Source organism: Pseudochaenichthys georgianus, chromosome 3 (genome assembly GCF_902827115.2).
Source record: "Pseudochaenichthys georgianus chromosome 3, fPseGeo1.2, whole genome shotgun sequence".
NCBI classification, from domain to species: Eukaryota; Metazoa; Chordata; class Actinopteri; order Perciformes; family Channichthyidae; genus Pseudochaenichthys; species Pseudochaenichthys georgianus.
Window position 1 is genome coordinate 17,873,806 of NC_047505.1, and position 26,279 is coordinate 17,900,084.

General features: G+C 43.9%; 1 protein-coding gene across 2 annotated transcripts in view; it reads left to right on the forward strand.

Moving 5' to 3' along the window:
* Positions 1-26,279, forward strand: part of LOC117463683 (C-myc promoter-binding protein-like) — a 79,853-nt gene that overhangs the window by 48,593 nt on the left and 4,981 nt on the right. Inside the window, exons 18-31 of one of the 2 annotated variants that reach the window (XM_034106060.2) lie at positions 17-145; positions 7,718-7,859; positions 15,019-15,138; positions 16,571-16,681; positions 16,959-17,108; positions 17,631-18,805; positions 19,564-19,795; positions 20,214-20,317; positions 20,645-20,820; positions 21,115-21,282; positions 21,849-22,029; positions 22,116-22,370; positions 22,789-22,906; positions 25,869-26,031. In XM_034106060.2, the coding sequence (XP_033961951.1) occupies positions 17-145; positions 7,718-7,859; positions 15,019-15,138; positions 16,571-16,681; positions 16,959-17,108; positions 17,631-18,805; positions 19,564-19,795; positions 20,214-20,317; positions 20,645-20,820; positions 21,115-21,282; positions 21,849-22,029; positions 22,116-22,370; positions 22,789-22,906; positions 25,869-26,031 (3,224 nt within the window). The remainder of the gene's footprint in view (positions 1-16; positions 146-7,717; positions 7,860-15,018; positions 15,139-16,570; positions 16,682-16,958; positions 17,109-17,630; positions 18,806-19,563; positions 19,796-20,213; positions 20,318-20,644; positions 20,821-21,114; positions 21,283-21,848; positions 22,030-22,115; positions 22,371-22,788; positions 22,907-25,868; positions 26,032-26,279) is intronic. The other variant, XM_034106071.2, reaches the window with a different exon arrangement.

A 26,279-nucleotide genomic window follows, 5' to 3' on the forward strand; every position in this document is an offset into this window, starting at 1 on the left:
TCAAACAATCTTTCAGGTCTGTTACCGGGTGCTGATGCAGCTGTGTGGACAGTACGGCCAACCTGTCCTGGCAGTCAGGGTCCTCTTTGAGATGAAGAAGGCCGGAGTCCACCCCAACGCAATCACCTACGGCTACTACAACAAGGTACAGAATACGCTTCTATTGATCATTATAAAGCCTAAATTATGTTAAAGGGTCTTTTTTATGCTGTTGTGGGTTTTCCCTTGCCTGTAGTTTGTTATATAGGTTTTTGTGCATGTATATGGTCTAGAAAGGCTGAAATCTCAAAGTTCACTTCAGAGGTAGTCTCCCTCCGCCCCCACCTGGAACGCCTCCATTGGACTCCTTTATTTACTTCTGTAATATAGTGATATCACCATGTAACACTTGCACTTCTATTGGCTATTGCTCCAACAAATTGTACGTGATAGGTTAAGGGGCGGGTATTATGTCTCATAATTATTTGTGTGAACATAAAATTAATTTGTGTGTAAATATGTGATTTGTAAATGGAAAACACCATCCACAAATGCATTTAAAAGATTTGCAAACTCACAAATAAATGTGCAAGTGTAAAACGGATCTGCAAATACGCTAAATATTTTCACAAATAAAAAAAAGATCTGTGAATATCTCTTTAACATTTACAACTTTCGATCAGGCATTTGTGAATCCATTTTGTATTTGACTACCAAAAATGCGCTTGCGGATCTCAAATCTCTGCTCGTGGATCTCACATTTCTGCTTGTGGATCGTCTTTTTACACACACGGAATTTTGATACATATTTTCCGCCGGTCTCGGCTAAAATCTACTCGTGTCACTCGGTTATTTTCGGAAACCACGTGATGGCCTGCTGATGACGACATTTCCGCATGATTTCAAAGTAAGAGCATATGATGGTTTGTTTAATGCTATGTTTTTATATTATAATTAGCAGCGGAACGTTAGATGCATTCTTACATCATCATCATCATCATCATCATCATCATCATCATCATCATCATCATCATCATCATCATCATCATCATCATCATCATCATCATATTATTATAGTGATAGTTAGTTTCAATATATATATAATATAATATTCATTGTGTCCTTTCTACTGTATATGCATATATTCCTGTCTATTGCTTTCATTTGCATTTAATGTTATTGTGTTTATACTTGTTTCCACACATTTCACAATTCTATCTATATATGATATCGTCTGTCTGCCTGTCTGCCTGCCTGCCTGCCTGCCTGCCTGCCTGCCTGCCTGCCTGCCTGCCTGCCTGCCTGCAGAGCACAGGTCTTTACATTGTTCTTACAATTTTACATTGTAACTTTGACCCGCTTGACTGAATACACAACACACAATGAAGAAAGAGTTTTATCTGGGCTGCTTCGCTGCCTGCTGCTCCCCCGGGATCCGAAAGTGGCGTATAGCCTGTACTTCAACATCAACGAAAGTGCTCGATATATGCTGTATTGAAACTAACTATCACTATAATATGATGATGATGATGATGATAATGATGATGATGGTGAAGTAAGAATGCATCTAACGTTCCGCTGCTCATTATAATATAAAAACATAGCATTAAACAAACCATCATATGCTCTTACTTTGAAATCATGCGGAAATGTCGTCATCAGCAGGCCATCACGTGGTTTCCGAAAATAACCGAGTGACACTAGTAGATTTTAGCCGAGACCGGCGGAAAATATGTATCAAAATTCCGTGTGTGTAAAAAGACGATCCACAAGCAGAAATGTGAGATCCACGAGCAGAGATTTGAGATCCGCAAGCGCATTTTTGGTAGTCAAATACAAAATGGATTCACAAATGCCTGATCGAAAGTTGTAAATGTTAAAGAGATATTCACAGATCTTTTTTTTATTTGTGAAAATATTTAGCGTATTTGCAGATCCGTTTTACACTTGCACATTTATTTGTGAGTTTGCAAATCTTTTAAATGCATTTGTGGATGGTGTTTTACATTTACAAATCACATATGTACACACAAATTATTTTTATGTTCGCACAAATAATTATGAGACATAGCTATGCCCATAGGCAGGACATCTCTATGCGATTGACCAATCACAAACGATCTGGCCAGCTAATCAGAGCAGACTGGGCTCTGGTTTCAGACAGAGGGTGAGATGAAGTTCTGCAGCTCAGGCATTGAGAAAAGTAAAGCTCTTTTTAAATATTAAAGCATGCAAACATGTCACAGGCACAAATATGAACCTGAAATGTAGCATAAAAGGCACCTTGAATATGGCAGTTAAGTTCGATATTGCATTTGTACAAAAAAGTGTCCTTGATTATAGAGAGCACATGACTCATACCGTATAGCATGTGGGAGTCCCACATGCTATACTGTTGGCCTGGGTGTGGTGTTCCTCATGTGGGTGTGTTCATAATATTCTGCTGATTCGGCTGCAAGTTTGACAAATTTGTGAACACACCCATGACAGCCAAATCTCTAGAAAGACTGTTTAGGTGTCTACTGCCTTTACCATCCGTTGTGATGGATGACAATACAGACTTGGTAAGAGCAATACAATGTGGCTTCTGTACAAATCGTGTTATAGTGACAGGCTGCCACATCAGAAAAAAGCTCATTGTAGGCATTATATTATATTGTGATTCAGAAAGAAATGTCAAAATGTGATAAAGTCGATAATAAAATGCAGAGACATAGGAGTTCTTCAAATAAAATGACTTCTTAAGACACTCATCAAATTCAGTTTCTCAAAAAAGATGTTGATTATTCATTTATGATTCATATATATATATATACCCCCCATAACATCTCCATATTATTACACTTCGTAGCTTAGTTACATTACATTGCATTTAGCTGACGCTTTTATCCAAAGCGACTTACAATAAGTGCATTCGACCAAGAAGATACAAACTTGAAGAAAACAGAATCATATAAGTACATCAGGTTTCATAGAGCCAAAACATTTCAAGTGCTACTCAACTGGCTTTAGATAAGCCAGTCCTTAGTTAGTATAGAAGTGCTTTGTTAGTAATTGTATTGCTCGAAGTGGAGTCGAAAGAGATGAGTTTTCAGTCTGCGCCGGAAGATGTGTAGGCTTTCTGCTGTCCTGATTTCAATGGAGAGCTCATTCCACCATTTTGGAGCCAGGATAGCAAACCGACGTGTTTTTGCTGATGGGAACTTGGCTCCGCCTCGTAGTGTGGGTGCAGCGAGCCGTTTGGCTGATGCAGAGCGGAGTGCACGTGCTGGGGTGTACGGTTTAACCATGTCTTGGATGTAGGAAGGGCCAGATCCATTCACAGCATGGTACGCAAGTACCATTGTCTTGAAGTGGATTCTAGCATTTACTGGAAGCCAGTGAAGGGAGCGGAGGAGCGGTGTGGTGTGGGAACATTTTGGAAGGTTGAAGACCAGACGAGCCGCTGCATTCTGGATGAGCTGCAGAGGTCGGATGGCACATGCAGGTAGACCAGCCAGGAGGGAGTTGCAGTAATCTAGGCGTGCGATGACGAGAGCCTGGACCAAAGGTTGCGTCGCTTTCTTTGTATCCTCCTGATGTTGTAAAGAGTGTATCTGCAGCAGCGGGTTGTAGCAGCGATGTTTGCAGTGAAGGACAGGTTGTTGTCTAGGGTCACACCCAGATCCTTGAAGTCTGTGTCGGGGAAACAACAGAGGTGCCGATGTTGATTGTTAGGCAGGGGCGGCGGGTACTGTAGGCTAGGTAAGGCTAAGCCTTCCCAAATATTTCTGTCATTGCATCCTGGCAAAATAAAAATATAACGTTTGTGTCTTTGACATTAGCGCTGCTATGCAGCCACCTGTGCCCTGTAGGCCTACTACGAAGCCAGTTCAACATATCCTGGATATGTTTGAGTTATCTTAACTAACCCTAACAAACGAGATCTCGCTAAGCGGTCCTACGACGCTGGTTAATATCAACTCGGTAAATCAAGCCAGGGTTTCTCTCACCAGCTGAGAGTGCGTTCACGTGAAAGGGGTGGGGTTAGAAACATTTGACCAATCACAAACGGGAACAAATGTACTGACAACGCAGCGTCATACTTCATTAATGAAAAGTAAACTAATATTAGACAAATATGAACTTTAAACATCCATGACTTAAACATATAATCCAGGATACAAGCCACAGAGTTGCACCTGCAAGGTGAATACAGAACAACTGGTTAAAAAATAAATAAACTACAGAGTGTTTGAAAGCGTAACAGTTTTATGATACTCCCCCATCTAAGACACGAGTGGATCTGACTTTAATTACATTTGAATTGTGTGTTTCGTCAACCTAATGTGTTGCTTCAAATAATACTTCTGCATACAGTATGTGACACTGTAAGTGTTGCACGGCCAGATACGGCTCAGCTGACTCAGATAAGGAAATATATGATTATATAATCGATGATCTGATTGATGATGTGGTATGAATGATAAGTGTGACACGTCGGCGTCTTCTCTGCATACGGCAGTTTAAACTGTATTTCCTTTATCCTGTAATATGACTTGATAGATTTAAACTCCGCACAATGAGCTCTGATTGGTCAGCAGGCGGTGCTTTCACTGAGTTGATCTCTTTTCTATAAGCCGGAGGCGGGCAGCGTCAGGTAAAAAAAAAAGTGATTTAGCCTTCCCAAACCTGAGCCTCACGTGCCGCCTATGTTGTTAGGTCAAGAGTGGGACAATCTTTTCCAGGAAGAAAAAGCAGTTCAGTCTTGTCAAGGTTGAGCTTGAGGTGGTGAGCAGAGATCCACTGAGAGATGTCTGCTAGACAAGCAGAGATGCGTGCGACAACCTGGGGAAAGGACAGAATTAATTGGGTGTCGTCAGCGTAGCAGTGGTATGAAAAACCATGCGGGCTAATGACTGATCCGAGCGAGTTTATGTACAGAGAGAAGAGGAGGGGACCAAGGACAGAGCCCTGAGGGACTCCTGTAGTTAATTGACAAGGGTCGGACTCGGACCCTCTCCATGTTACCCTGTAGGTGCGGTCTTTGAGGTATGAGGTGAGGAGGGAAAGTGTAGAGCCTGAAACTCCAAATTCTTGGAGAGTGTGAAGGAGGATCTGATGATTCACCGTGTCGAATGCAGTAGACAGGTCCAAAAGGATGATGACAGAGGAGAGGGAGGCTGCTTTAGCCATGTGCAGTTCCTCAGAGACAGCAAGGAGGGCAGTTTCTGTTGAGTGACCTGCCTTGAAACCAGACTGGTGCGGATCAATAAGGTTGTTCGGATGGAGATAACAGGAGAGTTGTTTAAAGACAGCGCGTTCAAGTGTTTTAGACAGGAACGGGAGGAGAGAGACAGGCCTGTAGTGTATAACATCAGACGGGTTGAGAGTGGCCGCTTGTATACAAGGCCGCGGATACAAGTGGCCGAGATGGGTTTTCTCCGCACAGCAGCTTTAGACGAATCTTCCACCGCTTCCAACGCTTCTCTGTCCATTGACTTTGAATGGGGATGACATCACTTTGCCTCACTTTTCGCCGAACTGCATTGTGGGGGAGCGAAGCGAAGATTTCCAGGATTTCCAGGATTCAAAAGTTGAGCAATGTTCAACTTTTGAAGCTGAGCTGGAAGCATCAGCCAATCAAATCACGTTTATGGAAATCTGACAGTTGAAGCGCTAGCCAATCAAACCGCGTGTAAGCAGGGAGAACCAGACCGCAGTTAATTTCCTCATATTCCAAACGAGAAATTACCGTAGCAAATCACCCGGTTCTTTACGACCAGAACTATTAACGGGATACAAACCGGAGGAACCAGGCATGGAGGGAGGTGGCAGAGACAGTGGGTGAAACTGGTAGGTTTTCGCCTGTTTGGGGAGTTTATATATATATATATATATATATATATTGCTCGCATAAAATCCCCGGGGTTTTTTGCTTTGTATGTCGGGGGCGGGAGATTCATGTGATTGGTTGTTGGTCGCGTTGCTCGCAAAAAATCCCCAAGCTTTCAGACACGCCCAGCTCCAACATTTTCAAGATTTTTGAAAAGCTGCTGTGTGGAGGTACCGTTAGAGATAAGGTGAGAAGTTCGGTCATCCGGGAGGGACTCGGAGTTGAGCCGCTCCTCCTTCCCGTCGAAAGGAGCCAGTTGAGGTGGTTCGGGCACCTAGTTAGGATGCCACCTGGGTGCCTCCCTAGGGAGGTGTTCCAGGCACGTCCAGCTGGGAAGAGACCAAGGGGTAGACCTAGGACCAGGTGGAGGGATTATATCTCTTCGCTGGCCTGGGAGCACCTTGGGATCCCCCAGTCAGAGCTGGTTGATGTGGCCAGGGAAAAGAAAGTTTGGGGCTCTCTGCTGGAACTGCTACCCCCGCGACCCGACCACGGATAAGCCGGAGAAGATGGATGGGTTGAGAGTGGGTTTCTTTAGGAGAAGGTTTACTCTTGTCTCCTTGAGACTGTTTGGAAAGTAACCAGAAGATAGAGAAGTGTTGATGAAATGGTAGAATATCAGGAGCGATAGTCTGAAGGAGGTTTGAGGGGATAGGGTCCTTGTTGCTCCTCTCTTGTTGGTTCTTCATCACAGTTACGTCTATGCAGACTCTCAGCTTGCAGATATATAAAACACACAGGGACATCTCCAGTCGCCCCCCCCTCAAGGTTGCACCCACCCGTGTGCGATCATCTACAGGTGTCAGAATGGGACTTAGAATAATTTCTACAATAAAACTGTGATAATTTTTTTCATAAGAAATGATCAGTAGCTACAGAAAATGAAATCCCACCTGCAATTATTCATAATTAAACAAAGTAGAGCTTCATAACCATGTATTTCTTTATTTACAATCACAGAAAAACCTTAATTTAGTGTGTTACAAGACTGGTCATACCTAATAATTATCAAAATTGGGTAATATCAGCCAATATACTGATCTCTTGACAGGTTAACTCTGCAGATTAACAAAAAAGGGATTTTCTGTTACTTTAACAAAGAGCCAGGCTAGCCGTTTCCACCTGTTTTCATGCTAAGCTAACTTCTCCCTGGCTTTAGCTTCATATGTAATAGTACGAATAGTATCAACCTTTCTATTTAATCCCAGCAAGAAATGTAATCAGTGCATTTTCCATTGACAAATAAACAGAATAAGAAAGCACTCGCTGTACAATACAGTCCTCTCCTAAATAAATAGTGTGGCTTTGACCAGATGTCTGTGCTTTAGTTGTAAGCTCTGCAGGGGTACTGCCACTTTTATTTGGCCCAAATCCTGAGGCTTCACAGAGGAGCAGCCAGCATAATAAAAGCAGTTCTGCTCAATGGCATACCAGTGGTGTTTTTTTCTCAGGGGGCTTCTGAAGTGTATTTTAGGAGCAAACGGAGACTGTCAAATGTGACTCGGCCACCAACAGCTGCAGTTCTTTTTCTGAAGTTGAAAGGGATCAGGTCCGTTTTAGTGCAATGTTGGGTTGAAATTGAATGAGTGAGCTCTTATCTTTACACAAAAATTATTTATTGAGAATATAAGAACATTTCATGGTGGAAGGTATTTGCAAAAAGAACCATCCATAAATGTATTATTTAATAAAAAATGATTTGATTCCCTTGATGCTACAAGAAAATGCAATCAGGGGCATTTAAAAGAAATCTATCAGCGATCCTTTATTCTTTTGAATTTGATCTCCTCCCCCCTTTTAAATGTTCTCCCTTCTCCCTTCTCCTCCTCCTCCACATCTGTGTCTCTGTTGTCCTGGGTCCAGGCGGTGCTGGAGAGCACGTGGCCCTCCAGCACCAGAGGAGGGTACTTCCTGTGGATGAAGCTGAGAAATGTAATTCTGGGAGTGGCCCAGTTCAAACAGGCCCTACGACGAAAGGCTGCCCACACACAGAGTCCTCTGTCAGGTACAGTAACAGCCAACCATAACACTCGCACGTCTGTGAAAATAAACAATGGTGTTGTCTCACTAAACCGTTTCTGCACCGACCTGCAATGATCCTGCAAGCTTGACATATATCCGAAAGATCTTACACTTTTATTTAATGCTCACAGTTTATGTTAATGTGGTCCAGACGGATTCAAAGAGAATCTTAATACTTCGTTTTGACTTCAACAATACACTGCAAACCGTTATAAAAAGAATGTGATTGCACAATCAAAGGACCAAATGTATTTCTCATTCAAAATGTTAAGAATTTACTTCATTGAGTTAATATATTTGTTTTGTTTAAATTCATTAGGCTATCTACATGTCAACACATGTATAACCCATTTTACATGTTAGCTCAAGTCTTAATGAGGCGCACACCAGATAAGTTCTTAACAAAACAAGCTGAATATTTCAGTTCAGATTGTCCTAATCATGAGTTTATTATATTTTTCTCAACAAGCGCTAAGAACCAATAATAATAATTATATGCAACCATCTGTCATTTTACCCATAATGCCTTACCAAATCGTGCTTCTTTTAACTTCTAGTTCAGAAAGTTTGAAACCCAGGACAGTCAACTGCAATGGCCAAGCAAAAATTATTACATAACAAATAATATTGCAAGGCTTGATCGAATTATTGAAAATATCCGGGGGAAAAAAAATATATCACTTGGACTCGTTATCAGTAGCAATTACTGATTCAGTATAATATATATAGATTATGATCAAGTAATTACAGAACAATTTGGTTATAACATTATAAACAATACACATTTCTACTACAAATGCATTTTCAAATACATCTCAACCATGTTAACGAACTACCCAGCATTCCTAAGAAAATAATACCTGACGAGCAGAGTTGTACAGATACAAACACAACCAGCTCAACACGTGTGATTTAACTCCCCTGCATGTCAGCGAACACCTGCACAGCCGGTGCATGCTAATCCCAGTCCCTGCTAATCCCTGCTTTTTAAAGATACTCCCTGTATCCACGCGTAAGCATTGTGTTCCTCAGATGAGCTCAGATGAGTTCAGTGCTGACTCAAAGAGACAAATTATCCTGGGTAACACACACATCTATACACACTCACACACAACCAGGAGACACAAGCCAGCGTATCACTCCACTCCTGCCAACCTTAGCTGTATAATTACAGTGAATGTCACCCACAGATCATTAAACTCTCCTCCAGTGACATTAAAGGTGAAAACAACGTTTCCATTAATCACACAGGAAATATCCTGAAAATAATAGTGTCATTTGGTATTTATCATAGAAAAGAGAACCTGCTGCAGTTGTTGAATACAATCAGTGGCATTTTTATATGTACAAAAGTGGTGGGGCACAAAAAACTCAGATGTCTATTTATAAGCTTCTGCAGTGAGGTTCATGGCTGGTGAGGCACTGGCACTGACTCTTCAGGTTTACAAATATTATATTTTAAACTAAATCAAAATATAATATTTTCAAAAGCTTTTTTCGTCTGATGCCTCGATTAATTTTAAACGGACAGTTCAACAAAAGGATACCCACATTTTTTTATTTTATCATTTAAATATTGAATTGGTCTCTCTTAGTAAGATCCCATTTTCAATAAATCATAAATCTAATCAATAGATTTATGATTAAAAAATGATAAAAATAGGGTAGACATGTGGATATTATCCGGCTGAACAAAACGTGCATTTATCTAACAGGTTTGTTTCCCACAGATCTTTTTTTGACCTATTTTCTAAAATCCTATGGAGAAATCTCATTGCTTTTTTGTGGAGGGAAGCCATGCGCAGCTTACTTCCGGGTTTTAGGACGCGTCTCTCGTCTCCTCTTCACCATAGCTCTTCACACACCAAACTTTTCGCGGCACACGTACTTACAGCCAATCAGCTCTGAATTATGTGAGATGACGTATGGTGGGGATGGCAGCTCAGTGCCCCTATGGCAGGGGTGGGCACACTTTTTGGCTCGGGGGGCCACAATGAGTTTTAAAATGTAACAGACGGGCCGGGCCAGTAGCAGATCGGTGAAAAAATATTTAGCTGTCCACTCCTGATTAAACACTCGGCACTCATTGTCGACTTTTCTTTTCTTTGGTCCACTCATTGTTACAGATGCAGGTTCAAAGGTGAGTTAGGTTGAATTAGGTGAGTTATTGCGTCATCGTTTGCGTCATGACGTAACCGTTTACGTGCCTTCTTATGACCCACACAGCGTTTTATGTCGCTGATTTTCTCTGCAACACCGCTCACAACAACATCAATAGAGGATAGAGAGAATGCCGTGGTCAGTGGCGTTTTTATATGTACAAAAGTGGTGGGGCACAAAAAACGTAGATGTCTATAATATATAAGCTTCTGCAGTGAGGTTCATGGCTGGTGAGGCACTGGCACTGACTCTTCAGGTTTACAAATATTATATTTTGACCTAAATCAAAATATAATATTATTTTCAAAAGCTTTTTTTGTCTGATGCTTCAATTAATTTTAAACAGACAGTTCAACAGAAGGATACCCAAAACATGTAATTTTATCATTTAAATATTGAATTGTTGTCTCTTAGTAAGATCCCATTTTCAATAAAATTGCAGTCTTACCTTGACTTGAATATTAAGTCCATTTGCCTATCCTTCTGGACAAAAATCTCTATTACTTTTTTGTAAAAGTCCTCCTTATCTTCTTGTAGTTTCAAAAGTCTATCATAAATCTAATCTAATCAATAGATTTATGATTAGAAAATTATAAAAGTAGGGTAGACATGTGGATATTATCCGGCTGAACAAAACGTGCATTTATCGAACAGGTTTGTTTCCCACAGATCTTATTTTGAGCTATTTTCTAAAATCCTATGGAGAAATCTCATTGCTTTTAGGTCGAGGGAAGCCATGCGCAGCTTACTTCCTGGTTTTAGGACGCGTCACTGCAGCTCTCTCGTCTCCTCTTCACACACCACACTTTTCGCGGCACACGTACTTACAGCCAATCAGCTCTGAATTATGTGAGATGACCTATGGTGGGGATGGCAGCTCTATGCCCCTCTGGTCATTATTTTTTTGCCACACACATTAAATAGGACAATACTCTGAGCATGCGCAGTGTAGTTTTTACAGTCACCATTGACTTAAAGAGGGAGGGGCAGGATCGGGTTTTGTCCCACATGGCTCTAAACAGCTCAATAGGCACACACTTTAGACACTAATTAGAAGAAAACAGACTAAAACAGCAATGAACAGACTAATCAGATGATTAAACATGATCTTAAAATATATTTTATATATTTTTAAATTTATTTTTTGCATTTTTTTGTAATCATTATTTTTAATACTTTCCGCTGACACTAGGTGGGGCTGTACCCCACCTGCCCCTAATGACCAGTCGCCACTGGCCGTGGTGCATTGTTTATTAATGTGGTTCAACGGCATTACCGCTGCTCGTCCACCGGAGTTTATTCTACTGTTAACTCACGGCAGCGGCCACTGTAAAGTATTCACTGTCCGACTGTCACACAAGCAGCTGATAAATATCCCCCATCTCCATCAGTGAATGTGTTTCAGTATGCATTGACGCTGTTTGGCATCACAACGCGGTTATGAAAGTTTATCTGGCATTCAACAGGTGATGTTAGCATAGCAACCAAAGCTAATCAGGCTATTGTATCATATTGTGGCATAAACCGTTTTCTACACAAAATAAACAGAATCACACTAAGCCTGGTTAGTGTTGCCTGACTTTATATAAGTGTTTTTAATAAGTGTGTGGTCGCGTTCTAGTAACTTTGCTCAGCGCTACTGATTGTTACAACTTGTATTTCACTGTACTCACCATGAACTGTTATTGCTCCGGTTAATCTCGACCCCCTCCAATGTAAGCATGATTTATTTGGTTCTTAGATCTTGCCGGGTTGCCGACTCCAGCAAAGGTCAATTGTGTCTAGAGTGCGCCATCTAGTGGGATCAACTGAAATGCCGGGTATTGCAAGAAAAAGGCAAAATGAATGCGGTCTTTACTATCATTTGGACAATTTTGTACCAATATTCGGCGGGCCGGATTAAAAAGCCCAGCGGGCCGTATATGGCCCGCGGGCCTTAGTTTGCCCATGCCTGCCCTATGGTCATTATTTTGTTGCCACACACATTAAATAGGACAATACTCTGAGCATGCGCAGTGTAGTTTTTACAGTCACCGTTCACTTATGCGGCTTTCACACCAGCGCTTTTCAGTTTCTAGCTCCGAGCGGGAGCTTTTCTGGTTCAGCTCCGGTTTCCCTTTTCAGCTCCCGCTCTGTGCACACCGCCCACTGGCGCCCCAGAGCTGCCCTTGCTGCGTCATGACGTCACCGTTTACATCGCTGATTTGCCCCCCAACGGCAGCCATTACGGCAGCTCACAACAACAACAACAACTGCGTCGGGTCGATGATCGTGTTGCTTTTAATCACACGAAGCCAGAATAAATTGAATAACGACTTCTCCAACCTTATACTTTTCTCCAGAGTGCCGTGGTTCATTTTTTATTAATGTGTTTCTGCAGCATTTACCGACCGCTGCAGTGCTGCTCTTCCACGGGAGTTTATTCTCCCGTTAGCTCCCGGTTAGCTCACACTGCAGCGGCCGCTCTAAAGTATTCACTGTCCGACTCACACAAGCAGCTGATGCATATCCACAGTTCCCTTAGCCTAAGTGAATGTGTGTCAGTCTGAATTGACGCTGTTTGGTATCACAACGCTGTTATGAAAGTTTCTCTGGTATAAAACGGGTGATGTTGGCATAGCAACCGAAGCTAAACTGACTACTTGCATCCGATAGCTGCAATAATACAAAACAACACGTCTGCCTCTCTCCACAATGATCGATAACAGCGAACGGATGGTCAAAGTAAGGCACAAATAAACAGAATCACACGCAGCCTGGTTAGTGTTGCCTGACTTTATAAAGTGTGTTTATAGGCACTACTGCTTGTAGGCAGGCATAACAGTCGACCCATGGGAGGTGGGTTTAGTTTCCTGCACGCCTCGACGTAAGAGAGACGTAAGCGACGTCACCTCTTAGCTCCAAAGCTCTTGCCTCTGGACCGACAATTTTTTGGAGCTGGAAATGAAGCGGATTCCGGAGCTAAGAGCCGGCGCCGCTCCGATGTGAACTGGAAAACCCGGCGCTTTTCAGGCTCTAGCTCCGAGCCGGAACTGAAAAGGCGCTGGTGTGAAAGGGGCATTAGACAGTGAGAGAGAGGGGCATGATCGGGTTTTGTCCCACACATAGGTCCCACATGGCTCTAAACAGCTGAATATAGTGGCGAAGTCACGCCCATCTACTTCCGGTCCATGGGACCTTATTTCGGAAAAATAATGTATTGAAGGCAATGGAGAGAGAAAACGTATCTTTCGATCCCGTTTGAATTGAATTGTGCCATGAATTACACATATGATGTTTGTCAATCTTAAAACATTATTTCCATGTCAAAAAAGTCACAGTTTGTCTTAAAACTGTTGAAATATAAGACTGAAAAATACGCAACTAGAAAGACTACAAATCCCAGAGTCGCGTAGGTGAATTTAGCTAGCTGACATTAACGTTACACATTACTCACTGAAACCTTGTAAAGCCGGTCCCGCATGCTGGAACCGACTAACTCCCCTTGTGTGTATGTACAGCTCTCAACATGGCCAGACTTGTAGTGATTTTCACCTCTTTTAATACTTTTCGCTTCATTCTGAAAGAAAGAGGTGAAATGTGCTAACGTGATGGCCATCTTGGTGTTGGTGACGTATGCAAGACCAGAGATGTTGTTCATTGAGCGCTTCACACAAACAAATGTGTTACTTCACAGTTTTACGACACTTTTTTTTTTTTTGACTTGCAAAATTATCTTTTAAATTGACAAACATCTGTGTAATTTGTGGCACAATTCAAACGGGATCGAAAGATAATCTTTCTCTCTCCATTGACTTCAATACATCATTTTTCCGAAATAAGGTCCCATGGAGGTCCACCGGAAGGGGAGGGACTTCGCCACTCTATAGGCACACACTGTAGACACTAATTAGAAGAACACAGACTAAAACAGCAATGTACAGACGAGCACACACAAAGTCACAGCCGAAGTAAAAACAATAAGTGTGGCTTGATATTGAGTAAGAAAAAGGTTGATAAACGCTGTGAGAATGGGTCTGCAGGGAGAATTTCGCCGCGATCCCAACTGTCTGTTATCAGCCTGCAGCAGGGAGGAGAAATCAGCTGAGCTGCCTGCACTGAGTGTGTGGGGAAGTCCGTGGATTGGCCAATTTGGACCAATCAGCGGGGGCTTAACGTAACGGCTCCACGGATTGGTCCATTTCGTTCCGGGGACGACATGACATCACGATGTCCCCGGAAGAATCAAATGGACAGTGACGTATCTCCAACGAGGCGTTTTGGGGAGGTATTTTCTGTGTTAGAGTTTTACTCGCTACAGGGTGTACTTTGAGGGTTTTGACTCTGCAGACCGTTTAAATGCATAAAAACCTTCATAACACACAAGGGGACGGGCAATAACCGGAAAAGCATGACATGGGACCTTTAACTGATATTTTATATTGTTTTTATTTTTTTGCATTTTGTCGTAATCAATATTTGTAATACTTTCTGCTGACACTAATGACCAGTCGCCACTGAATACAATGTGTTAAATTGTAAACAGAATCTCCTTTAAAAGACTGCTATCACCTGGACCCTAAAAAACATCCGTTGTGCAGTGATTAAAATACTCTTTACTTTGCAGTCTGAGTTCATTGTAATTGCAGTGTAACATTAAATCAGCCTTTGGTTTCCCTATAATTAGAACCAATTTCAATCTAAATGTTCCAATTTATTTACAGTTGCAAAGAGGTTCCCGTCCAGAACATTTTAAGAAACCATTTGGACCTGAAATTAAAGAGAGAATTAATGAGTTTTGTCAACAAAAAAAATTAAGTTTTAAAAAAAAAAAGTTTAAATGTCAAAAGAACCCACCAAAATACAGTTTATTCAAGACATTAGACAAAGGCTAATCTGGTGTCCGAGTCTCTGTCTTCTAAACATTTAACATTTGAAAGTAGTAGAGTTGTGGAGCAGTAATGGCGCCCGGCTTCCTGTAACGCCTTGTTGTCTTTGGGCAGATGGCAGCGACCTGGACGCTGTGAGTCACGGCAGCCTGGATAGCTCTGCCGACACTAACCTGGGCCCCTTCGCCTCTGACTCCGCCAAAGTAGACCCCATTGATGATAAATCTAGCACAGGTACACTCAACACGCCGGCTGCGCCACTCAATCTCAGGCAGCCATCTTGTTCTACATCTTGTTCTTCTCTCTCAATGACATTTTATTTTTTTATCCTTCATTTGTCCCACTCACCGACCGGTCTCTTCCTCATTTACCCTCTTCCTCCTAAACCTCCTTCCCCTCTGCTGCCTGTTTTTCTTCCACCTTCTTTAAATCCATGTTTCTCCCCGGCTGTGCTCTGTACCCTAACCCCGCCCTTCACTCTGGCCCTGCCTGTGTTGCCCTTGCATGCAGTCGGCCGGGGGGGCGGCAGCGTGGGCGCCAGGGTGGCGCACTCACACTGGGGGGGGCTCTGATCTCAGAGAAGCCACCCACCACCCAGGTAATCCGCTCTGTCAGTCTGCATGTCTCTCTCTCTGGTTTCTCTGCCTCATTTCACCTGACCTGTTTTATTTTTCATCGTCACACTTTTCTCTGCCGTCTCTGCGACCTCCCCTCCTCTTCCTGTCATGTCTCTCCGGCACACTCTGCTACTCATCTCTCTTTCTCTCTCACTCCTCCTTTCACCACAGAGTGATGTGTCATTGCCAATTATGGCGAGTAATTACCCAGAGGCACTTTCTTTTTGATTACGGTAATAGTTTTAATCATGGAGCTGGCTCCTCAGCAGGAGACTTCTCCTCGAGTGCAGAAGTCTGAACCGCAGCTCATCAGGAGGGAAGCACCGTGATCATGGTTATTTATTTTCTGCGCCATCAGTCGATCGACGCTGCCGAGCTGTGCAGCCTCATGCTTTATTTAGAGTTGAAGGTTCATGGGAAAGATGAAAAAGGAGAACAAAATCATCAGACAGCTGGTTGCATGGAGACCTCGGGTTCTAGAAGCAGATGGGAGAGTCAGCCTGGAGAGCGGCACGTTGTTTCTTCACCCCCCTCCTTAACGTCAAGTCTCAACAGTTAAATTCATTAGCAGCTGTGAAACTGCAGTCACTTTCCCGACAGTAACTGTAGATCTCTGCATGCCCTGAGGAGGATTATCTTTATTCAGCACAGCTTAGCTGCTTTTCTCCTCTCACCTCCGCAAGAGTGATGAGCCTCCCACAACTGAGGAGATGAAAGGGAAGAAATGCCTCTCTAGGTTTCCCACTTATGTATGATTCATTCACTTCGCATACAAACACTGTAAAGCCACAATAGGTTCACTTGTTGACACCAAAAAGCACTGGATTTCAGTAGATACTGTGAAATGAAAGGCCCTCAAGCCAATAATGAGAGTGCTGTCATGTACAGTGTTGTTAAAGTGCCGCTATTTCCAGAGAGTCACTTTTGCCTCTGCTTAGATTTTCCATTTAGCATATTTCTGTGATCTTGTGAGTTAATATCACAGACTTTCGTGCCTTTTCATATCCCTCTCATCTGATTTCATACGTGTCTTTGTCTCCGTTCTCTAGGCGATCAATCGGATCTGGGTTATAACTCACTGTCCAAGGAGGAGGTCCGGAGAGGAGACCCCGGCGCTCCGGACTCCAAAGATGACAAGAAAGAGAGCGACTGCAGCTCCTGTCAGTAGTCTGTCTGATCTGATACCACCTGATATTTCTGTCTACTGTGCCTTCTAAGAAAATCATCTCACACGAGAGATTTCCCCTTCCTCTGCCTTGATCTTTCTCCCTCAGAGATGATTCTTTTTTTGTGTGCTTCTCAACATCAAAGCATTTCAGTCGTGTGTTTTCCTTCCAGGGAATTGTTTCTTTCGTTTAAAGAACAGTGGTGTGATTCAAGCTGTGCTTTACTGTAAAAACAAGACTGATTTATAAATTGTAATTTCTGTGTTGACAGTGTCAGAGACAGAGAGCGCCAAGGGGAGCAAAGACTGCCTCCCTCAGCTGGACATGGAGCTTCACTCGTCCTTCAAACCCCGCGGCATTGTGCGCAGCAGCTATCCGTATGACGAAGCCTCCTGTAAGCCCAAGAGCTCCGTCAGCGCGGGTAAATAAGGAAACTTACAAATATTTAATAGTGTTGGAAAATGAGTAAATTCCCACCCAAATGTCATCTTTATCGGAAGTCTTCTCAATAACCTAATGATACTGTTGGTGTTTGTTATTGCATGTTGACACACAGGAAAGAATCAGATCTTTAGTATCATAAGAACACTTTGTGAAAAAGATATAACTTTGACTAAGTGATTCACTGTATGTATCCTATCTTTACATTCGGCCTGTCGTTAGCAGCCCATGCCAACAGAATTTGAGGCTCAGTATTTACTTTCTTATTAATAAAATGTTTCTTGACAGTAGTTAATCTATGTACCCAAGCTTGTGCCCTTTTCACTTTTATATTAAAGAACATGATATTGTCAATCAGGAGAATTTAATGTCAGTCAAAGCTTTGAAGTGTTCCAGAAGTCAGTCACCTAGCATTGTCTGGACCGGCTCCTTATTATTACTTGATCTCCTCAGGTTTGTTTCTAATACTTACGAATGTCCCTTCTTCCCCTCCCTCTCTCAGGCCATGTTGCAGGCCTCCTCTTTTCCTCCTCCCTGGACAACATCGGTGAGGTCCACGGCAACAGATTGCTCAGGAAACACAGGAGTGCTCTGGAGGAGGTGGTGGGCAGCGGCTCGGCTCTCGACTGGCAGGGGGGGAGGGGCCGCCAGCTGAGCGGGGACACGGTGGGCAGCAGCGGCACCACTGTCCTGGGCCTGGGGATGAGCCAGGGGGAAACAGACCCAGATAAGATCGCGGGACACATGGGCGCAGACGTCAAAATTCTCTCTGGTGCCAAATTCAGTCAGAGGAAGAGACCTCGTTCGCTGGCTCTGGGCGGGATAGAGGGGGCGGCTGCTTCCAGAAGTCTTGATCACGGGGAAGAAGAGGAAGAGGCGGAGGGACAGGACTCCAGTGATGAGGACAGAGGTAACACAGAGGCCATTTTTGATTTGGAGGATCTGGATTTAGACAAGCCTGCCACAGGGGCTGGCATCAGCTCACACAAATGTAACAAGAAACCTGTCAGACGCAGCGTGAGCTACGGGGGCGTGAGCTCCATGACGACCAGAGGAACTGTGAAGCGCACAGACATACAGATGGGCTACGACCCTCTGTCCCTCCTGGTGGCAGAGACACAGTCCGAGGAGCAGTGTGAGGACCGGTACCCAGAGGGGGACGAGGACAGCACTCCCAGCGCCCGAAGGCACCTGGCCAGAGAGATCGAGCTCTACATGAACCACATGGGCAGCCCGCTGAGCAGCAGGACCCCCAGCATGGACCTGCAGGACTCCGCCAGCCCCCTCCTCCTCCACCCCTCCTCCCTCTCGGCACCCCGCAGAACCAGCCTGCCCCACAGCTCCCCCCTCAGGGCTGCTGGGATGCCGCGCTCCTGCACCTTCCACCCGCCCTCGCCCTCCCAGTCCGTCTCACGCCAGCGCCTGCTCTCGTCCCCCTCCTGCCACAGCTCCAGCACCACCCCCAGCGCCAGCCCCCGCCCCAGCCCCTACAGGGAGAGGACGGACAGGATGAGCCTGGCGTCGCCTTCCCCCTCCTCTTCCTCTTTCGCTCTGGACACCCTGATCACACCAACGCTCGATGTATTCAAGACCAGCATGTTCTCCGCTGGGAAGGGCGTGGCAGAGAAGGCCAGCCGCTGGTACTCCCGCCTCTCCACATACACAACGCCTACCAAGGTATGTGTGTTGGGAAGGTGGATTTAGTGTTGAATGTAATACAGCTGAAAGAGAACGTTTACCCAATTCACGCAGCTTTTAGTCTCTGCACTTAATTTCACACAAAATATATATTTAAATATGGCTCCCCGAATCAAGAAAACCCCATGCTCATCCTCCCGTCTTATTGATATCTTCTGTTCTAAAGAGTCTGTTCCAAGTAGGTCATTTGTACATTTTCATTAAAAAAATAGACTCATCGCTACCTATTCATAGAATAGAATTGTTTATTTCATTGCATTATACATGTACAATGAGATAAATAAATGCTTCTCCCTTTCAAGGGTGCCATCAAAACAAAAAACATCACAACATAAGACAACAAATACAATATATATATATATATATATATATATATATATATATATATATGTGTTTGGTGAAGGAAAATATTATTTCACCTACATAAAAACTTCTGGGATAAATTGTTTAAATTCTATGTTTCTGTGTCGGTCAGTATTTCTGTAAGCTCCCTAAGATGAGCCTAAAGGTGGAATGCTGCTGCCATCTAGTGGCATTTTGAATGTCAGTGAAATAGTCTTACTGTTATAAAAGCCTTCATTGACCAACTAAATAAGTCAAGACTTCTACTTGACTTACTACACGGCACGCTACTACAGGCTACTGCCACACAGATAGCTGCACCTCGTGTTATTATTGTAAGATCAGACCTCTGTGCCGTCCCCGAAGACACTAACCCGCCTCCTCTGTTTCTTCAGGACGGTCACAGTGACCGCCTGAGTATTTCCTCCCTTGGCTTGGGAGATCCAGACTGCGCCTCGCTGCTGGATGACGAGGACTGTGATGGCTCCTTGATCTCTCCACAGAGGAACGGCCCCTCAGGGCCCCGCAGGAGCCCCCGACGCAGCCCCCGACGCAGCCCCCTGCGCAGCACACAGCACAGCCCCTCTGCCGGCCACAGCCTGGGCAGACCCACATCTCTGTTCCCTGGTAAGAGAACATTCTTCTCACTCACCGAAAAGAGCTGAAGGGATATTATATTACTAACTTTCCAGTGTCTAATATAATCAAACCCCCAAACGGATTAAAAACACATTTTCTGAGTACTTTATGGCTATAGCTCGATTGACCAAGGCTCAGGATAGCTATATTTGCCTCATGCTTTTGACAAGAAATGAGACAGAGATGGAAAATGTCAAGCAGGCTATTAAAATATGTTCTAAAAGGAAAAAGGCATAAATATGTCGTACTTTCCCCAAATAAATATACAGTAGACCTGTTTCCAAAAGAGGCAGGATGAAGGTCATGTTGTTCCAAATGCCTTAGTCTTAACCATCTCAAGAAATCTATGCTGACATTTTCACTCAAAGTATTGTCAGATGTCTTGATCTCTCTTAACCTCCTGCAGGATGTGTGCTCTCCCCCCCCGGCTTCCCTCTGCCAGACGGGTCGGACCTCGGCTCTTCACGCTACACCAGCAGCACCAGCATCTTCAACAACTACGCCATGGAGGTAAAACCATAAAGCTGTAGAGTAGAAACTAAACTAATGCTTAGAAGACGCTAATAGAAAGTGTGTCTGCTTCTGCAACAGATATGAATGTATAAGATGTGCTACAAGAGTTCAAACTCTGCAAACGTGTGGTGCAATATTATTATGTGCTATTAATAATAAATAGTTATCCAGTCACATCAAATATGTCTGATTAAGTAAGAACATGTGTAACAGCTTTCAAAAGTGCTTTACAGACCATAACCGTGAAGTAGTTTAAATAGATGTTATTTAAAAACTTGATGACTTTTAGTCTGTAAGCTCACCCGCCGCTCTGTGTGTTTCCAGCTGCTGATCTCCAGCTGTTCCCGCTGTAAGACGTGCGACTGCCTGGTGTACGATGAGGAGATCATGGCCGGCTGGACTGCGGACGACTCCAACCTGAACACCACCTGCCCCTTCTGTGGGAACCCCTTCCTGCCCTTCCTCAACGTGGAGCTCAGGGACATGCGAGGCCCCGGCAGGTAGGGGATGAACTGCTGTAAAAATGTAGTGGTGGGAAGAATGGGGTGATGAATCCCTATCATAAGGATTGATTACGTTTTATTTTTAAATATGCATGGATCTCCTGAAAACCTGGCTTTAAGAGGGAACATATCATGATTCATGACCAACTCACTTTTTTCAGTACATTTGGCTATCTGGGGATCTTAACAAAAACAGTGAATTAGGTCAAAACGACTCTCAGAAGATAAACTACACCTGCCTTTATTTCCTGGATGTCATTTCCCCCCTTGTGTTTCCTCTCAACGTCGCAGGCTTTTTCTGAAGGGCAGCCCGTCGGTGGACGAGGAGATGACCTCGTCGTACTCCACATCCACGGGTTTGGACACGGGGACGTCCACCTTGTCCACCCCGTGTCCTAAAACAGCTGCCTTTCCTCCCTCCCCTGGGATCGCTGTCCAGGAGTGCGCCGGGAGTGGAAGGTACTCACCACATCCTCATTGATTAACATGCGTATCCTAAAATGATTCTTCTGTCTGGTTTGCTGTATTATTGATGAACTTGTAGCCTTCTCAGGTTTCATAGGAAAGCAGCAGGGAGGATTGAAATCACGTGCACAGAATTACCTCAGAGTTTGAACATTTTAAATTCAGGTTAGTCTGAGAACCCAGTGTAGCTGCGTCCACACGCTCCCCATCTGCATTGTAAAAGGTGTGTGTGTGTGTGTGTGTGTGTGTGTGTGTGTGTGTGTGTGTGTGATGAGGTTATGAAGTGGGTAGGCAACAGGAATGAACAGTGCATGCATGATATCTTAATGCCGACTTCTTAGTGAACAAAACATTGTGTGTTTTTGATTTTACTGAATATTATTCATGTAATATAGACATCTGGATTCTGTGTCTGTGTGATGTTTTTATGGACGTAAAACTATACCACCCCTGGAATACGTATTTGCAGATTAAAAACAGACTTTTCTTGAGAACAAACTTGCAGCTGTATGCGATTAGTTATCATTTTGACTTTGAGATGTGTGTTACAACCTTCACAGGACTCCATCGACCAATGCTGAAGTTATCAACATCCCGTCTGACCAGCGGCAGGAGGGTCCGTCCCCTGGGGGGCACATGGCCCGCAGCATCAGCACCTTCTGTCCCCAGGACGGAGCACCAACAATTAACCACCGTTTGCCGGCGTCAGGCAGCCTGCCCAGCCGTCTGAATGAAGCCACAGTCTGTCACAATACTGAACACCTACAAAAACACTTGTTTTACATATGACAGTTAGAAATCTGACCTATCATTCCTGTCCCACTCAGGACCCGCTGAATATGGAGTGGCGGCTCCACAACCCTGAGCCGGTGACGGTGCCCTACCTGAGCCCGCTGGTGCTGTGGAAGGAGCTGGAGAGCCTGCTGGAGAACGAGGGCGACTCTGTGATCACCGAGGCCGACATGGTGGACCAGCATCCCATCATCTACTGGAACCTGGTCTGGTACTTCAGGCGCCTGGACCTGCCCAGCAACCTGCCCGGACTCATGCTCACCTCGGAGCACTGCAACAGAGGCTCCCAGGTACACACACACACACACACACACACACACACACACACACACACACACACACACACACACACACACACACACACACACACACACACACACACACACACACACACTCTCACTCTCACTCTCACTCACTCACACACACACACACACACACACACACACACACACACACACACACACAGTACATAATGTGTGATAACGTGCTTTGTAGTGAATATTAGGTGGAAAGTTTGACGTTTATGCTCAACATAGTGCACTTCCTACATCGTTCCACCTGAGGTCAGCAAAAACAAGATTATCAGCAACAGTTTATTTTTCCAATCAGAAGAGTTCATCGGGAAAAACATCTGAAAAGGATATTTTGTGTGTTAATGATGTGACCGTCAGAGTGACTCGCAGTGCGTCTGTCTCTGTCTCTCGCCAGGTTCCTCGTCACTGGATGTCGGAGGACAGTAAACACGTGTTGATCCAGATCCTGTGGGACAACCTGAAGCTGCACCAGGACTCCATCCAGCCTCTCTACATCCTCTGGAACACATTCAGTGAGTCACTCTGCTCTGCTCTGTGCGTCAGACTCAGCAGGACAGCCAGACCATTTACTTCCTGTGTAAAGTGGACAGATAATGGGAAGCAATTCAATGGTGTTCTGGGGTATTTTTTCATTTCTGTTGAGGGTCTCATCATACCTCATTCACACCAACGCAACTCCGGTTCAAGCTCCGTGCTAGAGCTGTTCAGGTTCAGAACGGGTTCTTCGGTTTAGCTCCGGCTCTTTTCACACCGCCCAGAGTCCGACTGGTGCTGCGTCATTGCGTCATCGTTTGCGTCATGACGTAACCGTTTGCGTGCCTGCTTCATAAAGCCAAACCGCGCGGAAACCCCTCACAGCTGACACCGACAACAACAACAATGGCTGATTGTGTTGAAGCGCTACTCGTTTTGGTTTTGCTCTGTCCAAACGAAATGGAAGAAATGGGACGACTTTACTACCAACTTTACAGTCGTTACATGCTACATTCAAAACTGCTTTACAATCGTAATCATCAACTTCAACGACGATTCCGATTCCCCCTGCCCCCGCCTCGACGTAAGCGTGACGTATGCGGTGCTTTTGCTCTGGCCGGACAATTTTTTGGTGCTTGAAACGAACCGGATTCCGGAGCTAAGAGGCTGCTCCGCTGCGGTGTGAACAGGAGAACCCGGTGCTTTTCAAGCTCCAGCTCCGAACCGACCCTGAAACACCGTTGGTGTGAATGAGGTATCAGTCAGCTAGAGCTTGTTTTTCTACATTTTGTTTGTTTGTCCTGAAATTCACATTGCAATGTCATCCTACATTATTTTTATTGTGTTAACAATCGGCCAATAATAATGAGTTCTTACTGTATGTCACATGTGTGCCTTCAACGTTATGATTTCAGTTAAAACTGATTTTAAATGTGAGTTGTTTTGGAGGTGGAGTTGACGTGCTAAGACATGGTTTAACTGGGATGCATTAGTCGAGATCGCTAATTGGTATGATTAAATCTTCCTGTGATCAAAGCATGTTCAAAGTGAAATCTGTGCAAAGAAAAAGTGTTAAAAGTGGAAAAGTTTGTATGTTGAAAATAAGAAAATGCGAACCAGGTAAAATGGAAAAGATGGAAACTAAAAACATTATGGGAATAAAAATGGCGACAGATGAGAACATCAGAACAGTGTGAACAATGACTCGAAGGTCACAGCAGTTTATGGCAATGTGCCCGACTCCATATCATGCGTATGTACAGTATGTCCGTATAGTGGATGGAAATGTGCATTATTATTAAGCATTTTTCTTTGACCATTTTTTCTGTTTCTTTCTACAAAATGTTGAGCTTTTAAACTACTAGTCACAATAGATATTTGAGAAAAGAGACTTGCACCTATAGGTTTGCTCATTAAAGATTCTATAATTAAAAACTCAACCAAGTTTAGGAAGGGAAAAAAAGCACAACTAATCCACGGTTTTTTATGTTTTGCTTCCCTGAATGGTAGCACTGCAAAATTGAGGCCAAACATAAATAATGACTAGAGCTCTTCCAACTGTGTCATCTTGTTGTTGCGACTCTTTGCGAACACGTCTGCACTGATTGATTATTTAATGGAGGAGGCGTGGAGCAACTAGCTCCTCTTGGGAGTGGGCTGGTCCGTGTGCTAACAGGCTCTGTCTGCTCTCTGTCTTCCAGGGCTTAATTGTACTCTGTTGTTAGAGAGTGAGTGTTCGTCTCCTGTTTTGTGTGTGTGTGTGTGTGTGTGTGTGTGTGTGTGTGTGTGTGTGTGTGTGTGTGTGTGTGTGTGTGTGTGTGTGTGTGTGTGTGTGTGTGTGTGTGTGTGTGTGTGTGTGTGTGTGTGTGTGTGTGTGTGTGTGTGTGTGTGTGTGTGTGTGTGTGTGTGTGTGTGTGTGTGTGTGTGTGTGTGTGTGTGTGTGTGTGTGTGTGTGTGTGTGTGTGTGTGTGTGTGGCCTGCTGCTGTGTCCCTGTGCTGTGCTCTCTGCTTGATGCATCGCAGTGTCGTCTGTGAAAAGTCAGCCTCTAGCTTTCATGGTTCCACGTGAACGTCTCTGTGCGATGTGCAGTGTTATTGTAGGGCTTTGTTTTGTGAAACTGTTTGTTTCAAATACAGCCCTGCTCTGTATTTGAATGTAGGTTTGCATCGCTGGTGAATTTGTTTCTTCACTCCCTGACATTTAGATGTTTTAATCAGCAACTGCTTAAGATGGAGATGCTGTAGTACTTACAGGGTTGGGTACTGACCTCATGGTGCTGGCTCTCCGGAGAACCTCCAGTGTGTGATTTAGTGGTTCATCATCTTTCTGTCACCACGACTCGGTTGCCTAAACTCATAAATCCATAACTGAATTTGTGAGTAATCTTCTAACGGCTAGGATACTAATCAGGTTGCACCAATTAACCTCAGAAAGACACATGTCATTTGTTGATCCGTATGGAAATTCTGTAGCATCAAAAACATCAACTAATATATGTCAACAGGAAGTGGCTGTAGCATCACACGCCTTGCATTTATTAAATGGTTTGGTCCCCCAAATCAAATGCATCATTATGCTAACAAAAACACATTTATACGAATTTGGTTTAATTTTTACCCTTTGCATTTGTATTTCAAGTAAGTATTTTTTTGTCAACAATTTGCCAATATTAAATTTAAAAAATCCGACTTGTATTTGTCTTAATTTAGATTATTTACTTTACCTTTTGCCAAAGAACAGTAAAAGTCATATGAATTTCTCCATACAAGTCATGGTTTTATGAACATACCTCTATCTATTATAACTTATTTTAACAGCAACAACATTGTTTTAAGAATATTGTTACCTTGAATAGATCTCCTGCAGTATTTGCCAAATGAATACTGCTTTATACGGCTACAGATACCCAGCCCAAAGTACTGAGTGAAACTGGAGGTTTATATTGTTTCATGTCTTCATCACTAGTATGAGTCAACGCTGAACTCTGTGTGTTTTGGCAGACGTGGGGTACCCTCTGTCCCGGCCGGTCCCGGAGGAGGAGAGGCCGTTCAGCGAAGAGCTGCTGCAGAGCGTGGTGAGGAGCATCCAGAGGAACGACCTGAGCCGGCCCATGGCCCAGCTGCTGCAGCTGCTGGGCACCACGCTCGGGGTCAAACGGCAGAGGTCAGCTCCACATGAGGCCTATTTATTCATTTCACCTCTTAAAAACACCTGTAGCAGATTTAGGATGAGTCGCTGAGAGGCTGATGTCGGGCCTGCTTGGCTTTGAAGAAGTAATGCTGGAATCAAAAATATATTTAACAATTCTTAATTTACCGAAACATTATCAACTGTCAACAAAAACATGATCAGAATAATCACAGCTATTTGCAGCCAACACAAATACAGCAACCCTCTCTTCCCACACCTCA